The 15,999-nt window shown below is 47.3% G+C and overlaps 1 protein-coding gene across 1 annotated transcript; it reads left to right on the forward strand.

Moving 5' to 3' along the window:
• Positions 1-1,337: 1,337 nt before the first annotated feature.
• LOC141141054 (alpha-1,6-mannosyl-glycoprotein 2-beta-N-acetylglucosaminyltransferase-like) lies at positions 1,338-13,280 on the forward strand. Its single transcript, XM_073628733.1, has 2 exons — positions 1,338-9,336; positions 9,399-13,280. The coding sequence occupies exon 1, from the start codon at positions 1,675-1,677 to the stop codon at positions 2,944-2,946; it is 1,272 nt and encodes a 423-aa protein (XP_073484834.1). The 5' UTR covers positions 1,338-1,674; the 3' UTR covers positions 2,947-9,336; positions 9,399-13,280.
• Positions 13,281-15,999: the final 2,719 nt, after the last annotated feature.

The following is a 15,999-nucleotide window of genomic DNA, read 5'->3' on the forward strand; positions in this document are numbered from 1 at the left end:
TGGCTGATCCCCCAATATAATTTAACCTCCCTACACCTGGCTGACCCCCCAAATATAAAGGAACCCCCCCACACACACCTGGCTAACCCCCTAAATATGATGTAACCTCCCTACACCTGACTGACCCTCCAAATATGATGTAACCTCCTTACACCTGACTGACCCCCCATATATGGTGGCATACTCCTACACCTGTCTGACCCCCCAAATATAAAGGAACCCCCCACACACACCTGACTAACCCCCTAAATATGGTGGAACACTCCTACACCTGGCTGATCCCCCATATATAAAGGAACCCCCACACACCTGGCTAATCCCCCCCAAAGATGATGTAACCCCCCTACACCTGGCTGACTCCCCAAATATGGTGAAACCTCCATAAACTTGGTTGACCCCCCCCCCCAAATATGGTGGAACCTCCCTAAACACACCTGGCTGATCCCCCAAGCATGGTGGAGCCCCTCCATACCTGGCTAACCCCCTAAATAAGGTGGCACCTCCCTACACCTGGCTGACCCCCCCAAATAAAGGAACCCCCCCGCACACACCTGGCTAACCCCCTTAAACATGGTGGAACCTCCCTAAACCTGGCTGACTCTCCAAATATAATGTAAACCCCCCACACACACACACACCTGGATGACCCCCCAGGTATGGTAGAACCTCCCTCACAAAATATCTAACCCCCCCCACACCTGTCTGAACCTCAAAACATGGTGAAAGGCTACACTTTGCTGACCTCCAAGTGTGGCTTCCCCTCCCCCGCACAAAGGTGGGAACTTTCTCCCCCTTCCCGTCACCCTGACACCTCTCTGCCTCTCCAGGACACTCCTGGCACAGCTGCCCTCACCAAACATGGCCGCCCGACCTCCTGACACCTCCCCAGGATCTCCCTGCCATTGGCTGAGGGCCCCCAGCGGACACTCCCAGATGGGCGGATTCTGAAGGCGGTGTGATTCGTCAGCGCTCGTCCATTGGCCGCCGGGGGCGTGACGTCACGGAGCCCGTGGCTGGGTAAAGTTCGCTGAGTTCCCCGGAGTTAGAAGGTGTCCGGCCCGGGGGAGACACGGGGAGAATCCGAGCCAGAGACCGGTGTACAGGGGGCAGCTTGCCCCAGGAAAGGAGATCCGTGTACAGGGGGGCAGGTAGGTTCAGCCAGGGGTACATAGAGTTGGGGGGGAAATTCCTTTAAGAGTTGGGTGTTTGTCATAGAGAGGGGCAGATATTGTCAGCCAGGGGTACTCAGTATATTAAAGGGACAGACAGGTTTGTAGGGGGGGGTTATTAGTGTTTTGGGGGGGGGGGGGGCAGTAATTCAGGGGTGGGGTATTTAATGTATAAGGGGGGCAGTTGATCCAAGGAGTGTTACGTAGTGTATAAGAGGGGTGATAAGTCAGGGGTGGGGGGCAGTTAATCCAAGGCAAAGTATTTAGTGTACGGGGGCAGTTAATCCAAGGTGGGGTGTTTGGTGTATAGGGGGGCTGTTAGTATTGTAAAGGGGGCAGTCACCTGAGGGGGGGTACTTATTATGCATCGGCAGCAGTTTGGAGAAGATAGGAAGATGGGGCAGGGCAGAGTATAGGGGGGTAGAATGAAGTGGGGGCATTTCTGATAGGTCACCGGTCAAGAAAAGGCAATTAAGGTGCACCCCCGCCTCCCCCGGGTTCCACCATGCGGTTGACGCTACACAAGAAGAAGATCGCCGCCCTGCTGCTTTTCCTGGGAATGGCTGCCTGCGCCTGGCTCCTCCTCACCTCCTCCAGCGAGGACCAACCAACCTTCCCGGTGCCGTCGCTGCCCATTGAGACCCGACACCCCTCCGGCTTCCTGATGCCCCGGGGCTCCCCTCTGCAGCTGCGACTGTCGGCCTACAGCAACAACCTCCGGCAGCCGATCTTCAACGCCAAGCGGTTCCACGGGCGCCCCGAGCTGGTGGTGGTGGTGCAAGTCCGCGGAGGGCCAGGGACCGGCGCCCGCTTGAAGCTCCTGGCCGAGTCGCTGCAGGCCACCGGGCCGGGTGCCACCGGCCGCCTCCTCCTGGTGCTGAGCATGGAAAAGCCATGCGCCGAGGCCGTCGAAGCCATGAACGCCATAGACTTCTGCCGGGTGATGCCCATCTACTTCCCGTACAGTGCCAGCTTCTACCCGGACGAGTTCCCAGGCTCAGACCCGGCCGACTGCCCCAGGGACCTGCCCAAGGAGACCGCCAAATTGAAAGGCTGCACCAATGCGGAATACCCCGACACTCACGGACACTACCGGGAGGCGGCCTTCACCCAGGAGAAGCACCACTGGTGGTGGAAGCTGCACTTCACCTGGCAGACGCTGCGGGAGGTGGTTGGGTACAGCGGCTACACCCTCTTCCTGGAGGAGGGCAGCTACCTGCTCCCGGACTGGCTGCACGTCCTCAGACTCATGCAGAAGCAGTGCAAGGAGGAAGGGTGCCACTTGCTCAGCCTCGGGGGCACGTCCAGCCTGGACTCGTTGCCCGACCCCCAACAGCTGGAGGTGAGTGGCTTTGTGGCGCCCAAGCACCGTTCCGCCCTCGCCCTTTCACGGGAGGTCTACTTCCAACTGATGGGCTGCCTGGCCGAGTTCTGCACCTACGACGACTACAACTGGGACTGGAGCCTCCAGCACGTGTCCGCCACCTGCCTGTCCCACCCGCTCAAGGTGCTGTCCGCCCGCCTCCCGCGGGTCCTCAACCTCCCCAGCCAACCAAATGAAAGTGGGATGTGTGCCCGCACCGGCCCCTGCTCCAACATGGACGCCGCCTCACAGGCCCTGCGGCAGAAAGTGCGGGAGCTGAGTGGTCGCCTCTTCCCCAAAACCGTGGAGGTGACCACCAGGCTGCAGGACGTGCGCAACCCGCCGCCCATGAAGAACGGAGGCTGGGGGGACATCAGAGACCACGCGCTATGCCAGAGCTATGCCAGGCTGTGAAGCGCCAGCCCTGTGACCAAAGCCTTCAAAACTGCGACCAAAGTCATAAAGTTTACTCAGGAATTCGGCAGGCGGGAAGCCGACTTCAGTCCACGTTGCTGCTGTGACCTCACCGAGCACATTACCGCCATGAAGGTGCCTTAAAGGGACAGAACATGTTTCTGCATTTTATTTTCCTTTTTGTTTGTTCTTTTTTTTTTCCTTTGTAACTTTTTGTCATACTTTTTTTTTTTTTTTTTTTTTTTTTTACTTTTTCTTTAACTTCTTTTTTTCTTTGTACATTTTTTAGGCAGAACGCATTTCTGCATTTTTCTATTCCTTATATTTCCTTTTTTGTTACTTTTATTTTTTACTTGCTTGATCTGCTGCCTCGGACAGAACATGAAGATGCCTTAAAGGGACAGAAAATATTTCTGCATTTCTATTTATTTTAAATTTTTTTTTTTTTTTTTTTGTATAAATTTTTTTTTTTCCTCCGCCCCGGGCACAATCCATTCCTGAACTTGCCCCTGTGATTTATGGAGTTACTCATTGATGATCTGACTTTTACGAGAGCTTCGGACTGGGAGCCGTGTCTCCGACTCTGTGCTAACCAAAGATTTCCACGTTGCGTATGGCGTTCTTGTTCCTCAATCTCCGCACTTGTGTTAAGAACCTTTTTGGTTGGGTGTCCCCTGCCATATGGGCACCTACTGCCAACCTGCTGGTGCTTTATATACCATATGTAATGGTTCCTGTGCAACTAAGAGATTCATGTACCATATGTGGGACTCATTGCAAGTCTGGCTGCACCATACATTATTGGTGTTTATGCAGCTAGGATCGCATGGTACCGAATGAGCCCTCCCTGCCAATCCAGGTTGTGCCCTGTACGCGATATTGTAATGGTGCCTATTTATCCAGTTCTATATATGTTCCAATATGGAGACTCTCTAAGGTTAGAGTTAGGATCGCACTTTACAGAGGGGCCTTGACAGTGCAGTGCAGCCCCCTAGACTTTGTCAGTCTGGTGGTGCCGTATGTAATGGTGCCTATGCATCAAAGATGTCATTGTACCATATGGCCACTCGTTGCCGAACTGGTTCTGCCATATATTATGGCGTCTATGTAACTATGATGTCTTTGTTCCATATGGGCACTCATTGCCATACTGGCTCTAGCATATGTTGTGGTGTCTGCAACTATGACATCATTATACAGTATAGTCACTGGTTGGGCCTTATATGCCATATGTAATGGTGCCTATGCAACAACTATCTCATATGGGCACTCATTGCCAATCTTGTTCTGCCATATGTTAGGGAGTCTGTGTGTAACTATGATGTCACTGTACCATATGGGAGCTTATTGCCATTCTGGTTGTGCCATATATGCCATATGTAATGGTGCCTATGCAACAGAGATGTCATTGTACCATGTGGGCACTCATTGCCAATCTGGCTTTACTATAATGGTGTCTATGCAACGCAGATATCCTTGTTCCATATGGGCACCCATTAATAGTCTGGCAGTGCCATACCTTATGGTGTCTGTGCAGCTATCATGGTACCATATGGGCACTCACTTGCCATCTAGTTGTGCCCTATATGCCATATGTAATGGTGCCTAATGCAACGAGGATCTTTGTACCATATGGGCACTCATCACCAATCTGGTGCTGCTATATGTTCTAGTGTCTATACAATTAGGATGTCATCCGTAACATCTTGGCACTCATTGCCAATCCGGTGGTGTCTTGTATGCCATATGTAATGGTGCCTATTTATACAGCTACGATGCCATTGCCAGTCTGGCTCTGACATATATTATGGTGCCTATGCAACAAAGATATCCTTGTTCCATATGTGCACCCATTGCCAGTCTGGCTCTGACATATATTATGGTGCCTATGCATCAAAGGTATCCTTGTTCCATATGTGCACCCATTGCCAGTCTGGCACTCCCATTCGTTGTGTTTATACACATGTATTATATGGGCACTCATTGCCAATCTGGTGGTGTCTTATATGCCATGTGTACTGTAATGGTGCCTATGCATCTAAGATACCATTGTACTGTATGGGCTTGCGTTGCCAGTCTGGCTTTGTCATATAATATGGGGTCTATGCAACTATGATGTCATTGTTCCAAATGGGCACCCATTGCCAGTCTGGCTCTGCCATATATTAGGGTGCCTATGCAACAAAGTTATCATTGTTCCATATGGGCACTTATTAACAGTCTGGCGGCTCTGCCTTATGTTATGGAGTCTGTGCAGCTATCATGGTATCCTATGGGCACTCCTTGCCTATCTTGTTGTGCCCTATATGCCATCTGTAATGGTGCCTAATGCAACAAAGATATCTTTGGTGATGAGTGTATGTATGGTACAAGGATATCTTCGTTGCATTTGGCATATAAGGCACAACTAGATTGGCAATGGGTGCCGATATGGTGCAAGCTGGTGCTGCCATATGTTAGTGTATATAGAATTAGGATGTCATCTGCAACATCTTGGCACTCATTGCCAAGCTGGTGTCTTATATGTAATGGTGCCTAATGCATCAAAGATATCATTGTACCATAGGGGCTTGTGTTGCCAGTCTGGCTTTGCCATATATTATGGTGTCTATGCAACTATGATGTCATTGTTTCGTATGGGAACCGATAAATAGTCTGGCAGTGCCATACCTTTTTATGATGTCTGTGCAGCTATCATGGTATCATATGGGCACCCACTGCCAATCTAGTTGTGCCTTATATGCATATGTAATGATGCCTAATGCAACGAAGATCTCTTTGTACCATACCGGCACTCATTGCCAATCTGGCTCTGCCATATATTATGGTGTCTGTGCCGATAAGATGGTGTGTGTGTGGTGTGTTTTTGTTTTATTTTTTTGTTCTCGTGTGACCAAAGCTGACAATCACCCCCCTGCTGTCTCCAGCTTTGTATGAATCTTATGACCTGTCATTAGTCTTTTTGGGGCTCATGCAATAAGGAAAAGCTCAATTTGCAATCACCGATCGTCTCTTTACCGTTTTTTTTTGTGTTTTTGTTTAAAAAAAAAAAAAAAAAAAAAAGTGATTTCTGTTGGCTCTTTCTGCATAGACTGCCCATTGATCTGTATATGGGGTAATTGTATACTTAGAAATTTTTTTTTTTTTTTTGTCGATTCTCTCAGAGCTGTTTTTTTTTTTTTTTTTTTTTTTTTTTTTGAGGTTATCTGGGAAATTGTTGTATTTTGTGTTTTTCTTTTAGTTTTGTGACCCGGGTGGGCGAGGTGGTGTCGAGAACCCGGTCTGGTCGTTCAGAATAGAAGCTCCCACCTCCAAATTTAATCTCCTAATCCGCCCGGGAACAGGCAGGTGTGTCTACCTGGGAAGGTGACCTTTGAGGCCGGGACATGTTCAGTGTCGTCCTCGCAGTTTAATTTCCCGTAAAACACATCCTGAGTCATTCTAGAAGCAGCCGAGGTCGTGTTTTCATTGAGGTGGATTTACGAAAGGCAAATAGACTGTGCAATTGCTCCAGAGCTTAGTAAACAAGGAGAAGCTCTGCTGACTTCATCCAATCATGTGCAAGCAAAAACTTTTTTTCTAATCTCGTCCCACTCTAATCCAAAACTAAAAAAAAAAAAAAAAAAAAGTTGGCTTTTAGTTATACTGAACTCTGAATACAAGAGTTCCGTGTCTTCTTCTCGGATCTCTGTGTACTTTTTTGTAAATTTTCTTCCAGATCTGAGCAGTAATCCAGTGTGGGACTTCCTGTAATAAAGACCGTTCACTGCTGCCCTCTCTCCTTGTGCAGGGGGACTGGTCTGGTCTCCGCCCACTCCTGTAGCAGGCGGCAGTGGGTGGGGCCTAATGGGCCCCTCCCACAGCTCTGCTCTTCCCTTGTGCAGGGTGACTGGTCTTATCCCTGCCCCCGCCCCCCCCCCCCCCCCCCCCGTAGTTTTCTGCAGGCAGCCTGTGGAGGGTGGAGCCAGCTTGGCCCCTCCCACAGCCCTGCTCTCCTTGTTCAGGGTGACAGGTCTTGTCTCTGCCCCCTCCTGTAGTGGGTGGAGCCTGTGGTGGCGCCTCCCACAGCTCTGCTCTCTGCAAGGCAATGTACAGCACAGTGATGATGATGATGATGATAATTTTACAAGGTAATATCTAGGTTTGCAAAGGCATTTGGTGATTTTATTTCCTTTGTGGCTATTGAAGAATATCTTTTAAATATCAGCCCTAACTTGGTGTAACAATAAAAGTTGTCATGGCCCTTTAATCCTGCACAGTATGACATTGGGTAACGGTCTCAGTGGCTGCCCAATCTTGTGACAATCGGGCTACACTGGTTCCTAGATAACATCGTATCATTCATGTGCAAATGTTCGATGTCAGAATGCGGCTCGGCCTGTTTCACAGGGACAGACGAGAAGTGAAAGCGAGATAGAAAGATTGGAATGGATTTCCTGCTCTACGGCCTCCTTCCTGCCATTGTTCTGGAATGAGCGCTGTGTCAGCATTATCGCTTCCTAAATGTACTGCTCTGTAGTTCATCATGGTGCCCGCCGGGTTACGTTGTGGTCATATATTGTAACCCAACATACCAGAGAACAGACCAGACCAGTCCCCCTGATCATAGAAGATACATTGTAACATGGAACTTTTTTTTTAAATTTCTGTTCACATACCAACGTCATACAACCAATCAGATTTTATTGCTACATAATGATCGCTTTGCTCATGGATACAATAATATCCAATTGTCTCCAGGCCCTCCTAATTATCTATTCCTGAACAAATCTAAGATTATGGTCCAACATTCCAGCCCATATAAATATGATTGTTTTTATGTGAACAGAAATTGGTTTGCCGGGCTGTAGAAGTTCTTTTAATGGGCATCACTGGGGTCATAGAGGTCCTTGGCATCACTGGGGTCATAGAGGTTCCTTGTAATGGCCATCACTGGGGTCGTAGAGGTTCCTTGTAAAGGCCATCACTGGGGTCGTAGAGGTTCCTTGTAAAGGCCATCACTGGGGTCGTAGAGGTTCCTTGTAAAGGCCATCACTGGGGTCGTAGAGGTTCCTTGTAAAGGCCATCACTGGGGTCGTAGAGGTTCCTTGTAAAGGCCATCACTGGGGTCGTAGAGGTTCCTTGTAAAGGCCATCACTGGGGTCGTAGAGGTTCCTTGTAATGGCCATCACCGGGGTCGTAGAGGTCCTTGGCATCACTGGGGGGGGGGGGGGGCATTGAGGTTTTTGTGGGCTTTTACAAGGCAGATAAAAGTCACACTATCGCACTGTGGGAATGCGCACCTTACCATGTGCATTATTGCAACACGAGGCACCACACGCTACTTGTGATGGTGCGATGCAGTGCAATTCATTGTGAATGGCACCCCAATGCACCTCACCAGCAGAGGTCCTTTGCAGAGCAATGCGCTGTCAAAAATAGGTACAGGTGCGACTTTTAGGCCTGATTCACACCTATGCATTTTTAGTTAATTTTGCAGATTTGCACTACAGAACGTGCTCCGTAGGAATCCATGTTAAATGGACTGTGATGCAAAAAGCACTAAAAATGCATAGGTGTGAATCTGGCCTTAGGTCGCTGAGTTTCGTGCCTATTCAAGCCCATGGGGCCAAAAACACCTGATTCTGCTTGAAAAAAAGCCTATGTAATTTCTCCTGTGACAAGCAGCAGGTGTGACGCTCAGGTGTGAAGGGGCACCAGTGAGTAAGATAGGAATCTTAATGTTGGGCGTTGTCGCACATTGGGATACACGCAGCCTATCGCTCAGGAGTGAATGGGGGGGAATCAAATGTATCTTTTCTTGGTTGATCGATTATTGGTACTTCTAGGCCAGAGTGGTATCCAGTATGTTCTTAGGAACGGTGTTTGGGAAGAAGAACTTTTGGTTTTGTCTTTCTATACTCGGGTTACAGTCTCTTTACATGAGAATACACTCATTTTGAATTGCAAATTTCAGACCTGGCACGTCTGCGGGTTTCATTTCCTCTGTGAAAATGTGTGCTTAGCAGAGCGTGACTTGCTGCGAGGACGATATCTGGCGTAGTCTTAGAGTTTAACGGCAACTGTCAAAGTTGAAGGGTTTTTTCTTTAGTAGAGGAAAACATTTTGAAATTTGCTTGTCGTGGGTTGCTGGACCAAACACCAATCAATTCCAGGCATTCACAGTTGCCACGTATCACATAAAATCCTGTTTTCACTTTCCCCACCCAAAGTCGTGTGTTTTCTTAATTTGTGTGTTTTGGGTCCTTTGTAGTGAGTCTGCTCAGGTGCCTGGCATGGGGCGAGCATGCACAGTAAGTCTGGGGTCCTTAGCGATGTACCTGCTCAGGTGCCAGGAGTGGGTCCAGCATGCGTAGTGTGGTTGGGGTCCTTAGCAATGTGCCTGCTCTTGTGCCAGGAATGGGTCCAGCATGGGTAGTGTGGCTGGGGTCCTTAACAATGTGCCTGCTCAGGTGCCAGGAATGGGTCCAGCATGGGTAGTGTGGCTGGGGGTCCTTAGCAATGTGCCTGCTCAGGTGCCAGAAATTGGTCCAGCATGGGTAGTGTGGCTGGGGTCCTTTAGCAATGTGCCTGCTCAGGTGCCAGGAATGGGTCCAGCATGGGCAGAGTGGCTGCTCAGGTGCCAGGAATGGGTCCAGCATGGGCAGAGTGGCTGCTCAGGTGCCAGGAATGGGTCCAGCATGGGTAGTGTGGCTGCTCAGGTGCCAGGAATGGGTCCAGCATGGGCAGAGTGGCTGCTCAGGTGCCAGGAATGGGTCCAGCATGGGTAGTGTGGCTGCTCAGGTGCCAGGAATGGGTCCAGCATGGGTAGTGTGGCTGCTCAGGTGCCAGGAATGGGTCCAGCATGGGTAGTGTGGCTGCTCAGGTGCCAGGAATGGGTCCAGCATGGGTAGTGTGGCTGGGGTCCTTAGCAGTGTATCCACTCGGGTACCAGGCATAGGATACGCATGCACATTGTGGCCAGGGTCTTTTCAATGTAGTTGGGGCACGCATGTGCAGTGTGATGGATAGGCAAGGAATCATGGGACTTGTATCGCTCATTCTTCAACTGGCAGTTTAGGGAAGCAGTGCTATGGGACTGGGAGCCAGACCCATAAACATCAAGGTATGTGAGTGTTGGGAACAAACATGAAGCAAAAGACATAAAGTACGGCTTCAATGCTCCTTTCACTAATATCAACCAATGTCACATGTAATGAACTGGTGCTTTCCACCCGCAGGAGAGGTCCTTCAGACGTGTTTCCCCCCTGGTGAGCTTAACTTTTGAGGCCTAAACAATTAAGCCTGCGCTAGTGCGAAATGCGTCCAAAGGACCTCTCTTGTTAGTGGAGAGGAGAGCTGAAGCCATCTTATGCTACCTGGTCCTAGTCTATCCAAGACCTATGACACCACCCAGGCCATACCTTCTCCAGTAAGGAAAAGTCCTACATTTTATAGTGAAGTCATGTGTTCTCCTCCTCCTGTTTTCCTGTAAAACATTTATTAGAGCTCCAGTGTAATTCTTCTATCTCGGTGATAATAAAATAGGTCGCTTTTATGGCGGTGACTCAGGATAATTCCTGTTCTAACCCCACTTATCTCCCTTGCACACTATGACAGTAAAACATGAAATCCTCCACGGATGTGAATACTTTTTATAAACCCTTTTGGTCGACTTGGAGATTTTTATTTTATTTCTAAGCAAAGCTGGAGTTTCATTTTAAATTGGCGAGCTGTACCTGGCTGCCGGCATCAGATTTAAATGCTGCAGCTTTGTGAATGAACGTGGTTGGCAGAAGTAAGTCATTGATGACGAGGGAGGCGTTTGTTTTCACAGCTGGCTCGGAGCTCTGCCAAACATTAGGCCACACCCGCTTCGGTTGTGTAAATATCAGAAATCTCCTCTATGGGGCCGCCTGACATTATTATCATTATAGTAAACATCACAGAGCCGCAGACGAGCACATGGCATACAGGATTTAATAGCGGCGTGTGAGGAGTTCTCCGGATGCCGGTTTGTGGTGGATCTGAGGAGATGGTCTGTTCAGGGTGCCAGTCAGGTGCTACTTATTGGGTTGTGTTGTGTAAGGACCACCCAGACATCGCAGGTGCGATGTGAGGTTTTCCAGCCTGCTTATCAATTTTGGGGGAGGGGGGCCCCACAAATTTTTAACTTTTGCCAGTTTTCCTGATCCAGCTGGTTATGATCAGATTGGGTAAAAATTCTAGTCTATCCTAACCTCTGACACCACCCTGGACATGCATTCTCAAGGGCGTAAAGGTCCTAGTCTGTCCAAGACCTATGACGCCTACTAGGCTGTGCATTCCCCAGGAAGGAAAGGTTCTAGTAACACACCACACAGACCGTGCATTCTGCAGGGAGGAAAGATACTAGTCCAGTGATGGCGAACCTTGGCACCCCAGATGTTTTGGAACTACATTTCCCATGATGCTCAACTACACTGCAGAATGCATGAGCATCATGGGAAATGTAGTTCCAAAACATCTGGGGTGCCAAGGTTTGCCATCACTGTTCTAGTCCATCCAAGACCCCTGACACCACCCTGGCAGTGCATTCTCAAGGGAGTAAAGGTCCTAATCTATCTAAGACCTATGACACCATCCAGGCTGTGCATTCTCCAGGGAGGAAAGGTCCTAGTCCATCCAAGTCCCCTGACTCCACCCTGGTTATGCATTCTCCAGGGAGGAAAGCTCCTTGTCTATGCAAGACCTATGAAACCACCCTGGCTGTGCATTCTCCAGGGAGGCAAAGTTCTAGTCTATCCAAGAACCCTGACCCCACCCTGGCCATGCATTCTCCAGGGAGGAAAGGTCCTAGTCTATCCCTGACCTCTCAGACACCACCCGGGTCATGCATTCCCAGGGACGGAAATATCCTAGTCCATTCCTGACCTCTTAGACATTGCCCAGGCCATGCATTCTTGAGGGAGAAAACAATTCTAGAAGTCCAACTACTTAGACACCACCCAGGTCATGCATTCTTCAAAGGATGACCCTAGTCTGTCCCTGACTCTTCAGATACCACCCAGGCCGTGCAGTCTCCCAGGTAGAAAAATTGTCCATCCCAGACCTCCTAGAAATCACTTAAACTCTTAGATTCTAGAATGTCCCTGACCTTTCATTTCCCACCCAGGCTGTGCATTCCCAAAGAAAGATCGTAGTCCATCCCTGACCTCTTAGACACCACCCAGACCGTGCATTCTTCAGGAAAAAAGGTCCAATTCCATCCCTAATCTCTCAAACCCCCAGCCCACGCATTCTTATGGGTTAAACTAGAACATTCTTGACCTTGAAAGATCTTAGTGCATCTGTGACCTCTTGGGTACCACTCAGGCCATGCATTCTCCAGGTAGGACAGATCCTAGTCCACCCGTGACCCCTGGGACACTACTCGGACTGTGCATTCTCTGGTTAAGAAACAGTCTGTGAGAATACTTTTTTTTTTACCTGTATATTATATTGTTTGTTCGCTGAGGTTGATCGAGAAAATGTAGATTGCATTATCCAGCGCCTTTAAGGAAATAAGTAATAGTCGCGACGAAGGGTGAACAGCCCATATGATTTATTTATCTATATATTTTTCAGAATTTATTTTGTCATATAAATAATGGGAATATCAGAAGGTATAATGCCAACTCCATGCTATGACCTGGTGTTAAGATGTACTTGTGTAGGACACATCTACTACAGGTTGTTGGTTGAGGTTTATCTGTATATAGATGCATGTTCATATTTCAAAGTAAATGACTTGGCTATCTTGGCTCTTGCTTTATGTACATTGGGTGGGGGGGTGGCATTCCATAGAATTCTGGTGAATGTAGTAGAGATACCAGCAGGAATTTGGAAATGGGTTAAGAGTCCAACCTTCTGATAACAGGAAATTGACATAAATGGGTTGGGTGACTAATGTAAATTTTTAAAGAACACCAGTCATAGGGAAACCTAAAGGCTGCCATTCCTCACCTCTTTCTGAATTAGTTACCTGGTTGGCATACTGACCCCTAGCTTTGCTACTTAACGAGTCAACTTAAACTAAAGAAAAGGACTTTTCATGGGCTTTCCATACTTTTGACGTAGAAGGTATTAAAACTATTCTGTCAGCATACCCACCAGGCATTTATTGAGGAAAGTTGCCATCAGCCGCACCCATATTTCTCTCCTGACAGGAATGCTCTAAGCTTGCCTGGCTGCGGTGTATGAGGATAATTTTAATGTTTAATTATACGGAGAGTCTCTGTTCTACGTTCAAGTTTCAGGATTTCCTGAACAAAACTTGTTACTGCAGTACAAATGTTTAATTCTCGGGGCTGCCTTAATAAAATGGGGGGGGGGGGGGGGGGGTCATCCTCTCAAATGCCCAATCAGGTTCATAGAAATTTTCTACCCACTTTTTTTTTTTTAATTCTCTGGATGCTGATGGGCCATTTGGAATGAGCAAGTGCTAAGATGACTGCTCCCATGGGTGCTCAACCTGTGGCCCTCCAGTTCCTGTGGAACTACAAGTCCCATCATGCCTCTGCCTTTGGGAATCATGCTTGTAACTGTCAGCCTTGCAATGCCTCATGGGATTTGTAGTCCTGCAACAGCTTGAGGGCCATAGGTTGAGCCCCCATAGTAGGTTAATCAACCACCACCCTCAGTAAGATGACTTTTATTGGGAAAGTATAATATTAATGATGTTCTTTTGTTCTGTTCGATGTAATAAGTTTAATCCTTCTGTGTGTTTTAGCAAATCTGTTGGTAAAATTCAAGTCAAGCAGCCCCAATACGCCTTCCCACCAATGATATGTCACCAACTGTATACTCAGGTCCCGTACTTTGTGGGGAATCGAGAATTGAAACATGCTGCTTTTATATCTGGAAGAACCAGGGATCAGAGTGGCCCTAAAGCTTGCCTAGCATGGTCAGTTTGGCTTTTAGGTTTTCTGACCGGATAGCTTTAAAGCCCAACTCAAAAAGTGAAAATTAAAAGTTTCAGTTTAAGCATCCTGCAGCTTGTAATACAAGTCCCAGCATGGCCAGTCTATACCCATCCTTTTTCTGATGACTCTATGCTTGGTAAGGTATATTGGGACTTGTAGTTTTACTTGCCAGCCACTGTTGTGTATTTTTTTTTTTTTTTCTCGGTAACACAGGGTTGTGGCTCTGTCAGTGGAGCTCAGACCACAAGTGAATAAATATTATTCTTAAGCTTTAACTGGAACTATGTGTTATGTGTTTATCCAGTTGCACAATGTAGTTTTGTCTTCAGTGACAGATCTTTGTACATGGGTCAAACTGGTGTGGGTTGGATGATTAAGGAGCCCATTACGGTACCTTAAGTGCCCATTAGGGTGCCTTGAGAGCCCATTACAGTTCCCTAATTCTGGGTTCCCTTACAATCTATATCCTTGTAAAAATGTACATGTGATCGGAGAAGGGAGATTACTGAGATATCATTTTTCTGTAAAAAGTATATGATACAAATGAAACGTTTTTATTTTCTACGTGTTCTTCTTGTGTACTTTGTTTTCTGTTCTGAAACAAATTCTTTACTCCTCAAATGCCTTGTATTGTAATCAAGACTTGTTTACAGAAGTTATATATTTTGTCATGAAACTGTATATTTTAAATTAAATCATTGTTCCAAAGACTGTGTGTGTGTGTGTGTGTGTGTGTGTGTGTGTGTGTGTGTGTGGTTTTTTTTTTTTTCCTTTTTAGTTTGCTACTTTTTTCACAATTTTTGTAAACTAATGTTTTTGGCCCAGTCCTGCTTGACAAGCAGCCTGTAACTGAGAAGGCAAACAAACTGGTGAGCAGACCTCCAAGCCCTACATCTTGCTGAATTAGCTGGAAATTAACAGCAAAGCCGGAGCCCGTAGTAGCAAACTTCAAGACGCCACTACTGTATAGATACTGTATCTACCTTCATAGGGCTTCCACGAAAATTAATATTTACAAAAGGGAAAAAAAGAATAAAAACATTGCATCTGACTTTTTATGCAGCTAACGTTTAACAAACACATTTTATTTCAAAAGTAGAAAGTTATAAAGACATTGAATACAGGTTACCTATTAGGCATACCTATGACAACCCACATAACTCCCAAAATGATCTTCAATAAACTAATATACATCCTAGAATATTAATTAAAATACCAAAACCTTTTATCAACTATATAATGGTATGAATAAGGATGCCATTATCCCATAACGATGATGGTGGTTGTAGTCTCTTAAAATGGCAACAGTTCCTTGAAGAACTTTTATGCGCACTAACCAGCTAAACACAGTGGGGGTGGGATATTACATGTAGATTAATGGAGGCTTCACCTCCCTTGGATCCTGTTCTTTCACATTTTCTACAGTCGCCCTCTTCTTCTATCTTATGCTCCCTCGCTCACATCTTCAATCTCTCCCTCTCTCTACTGGCACCTTCCCCTCCCCTCTAAAACATGCCCTGACCCCCCTATACTTAAAAAGCCCTCACTGAATCCCAGCAGACTGAACAACTTAAGACCCATTTCCTTGCTCCCGTGTGCGTCAAAACTTTTAGAAAGCTTAGTCTACAACCGTCTTGACCCCTTACAGTCTGTCTTGTGCTTGCTACACTCCACTGGAACTGCCCTACTGAAACTCACTAATGACCTACTAACTGCTAAAACTGATGACCACTACTCCATACTCATAGTACTCGAACTCTCTGCAGCTTTTGATACTGTTGACCATCTCCTCCTCCAAAAAACTCCACTCTCTTGGCCTTCAAGACTCTGCTCTCTCCTGGCTCTCCTCCTATCACAGCGCTCCTTCAGTGTGACCTATAGCTCTGCTTCCTCCTCTCCACTTCCTCTTTCTGTAGGGGTACCACCCAAGGTTCTGTCTTCGGACCCCTTCTCTTCTCCATTTACACATCCTCCCTTGGTCTGTTAATAAACTCCCACGGCTTCCAGTACCATCTCTATTCTGATGACACACAAATCTATCGCTCTACTCCTCACCTCACTCCTTCAGTCTCCTCTCGCCATACTAACTGGGTCATGTGACAGTTGTAAATCCATTAGGAAAAAGGTACTT

The sequence above is a fragment of the Aquarana catesbeiana genome, linkage group LG04 (genome assembly GCF_042186555.1).
Source record: "Aquarana catesbeiana isolate 2022-GZ linkage group LG04, ASM4218655v1, whole genome shotgun sequence".
NCBI lineage: Eukaryota > Metazoa > Chordata > Amphibia > Anura > Ranidae > Aquarana > Aquarana catesbeiana.

Bases quoted from the DNA above. Each gene is read 5' to 3' on its own strand.
- LOC141141054 (XM_073628733.1), top strand. From the start codon at position 1,675: ATGCGGTTGACGCTACACAAGAAGAAGATCGCCGCCCTGCTGCTTTTC.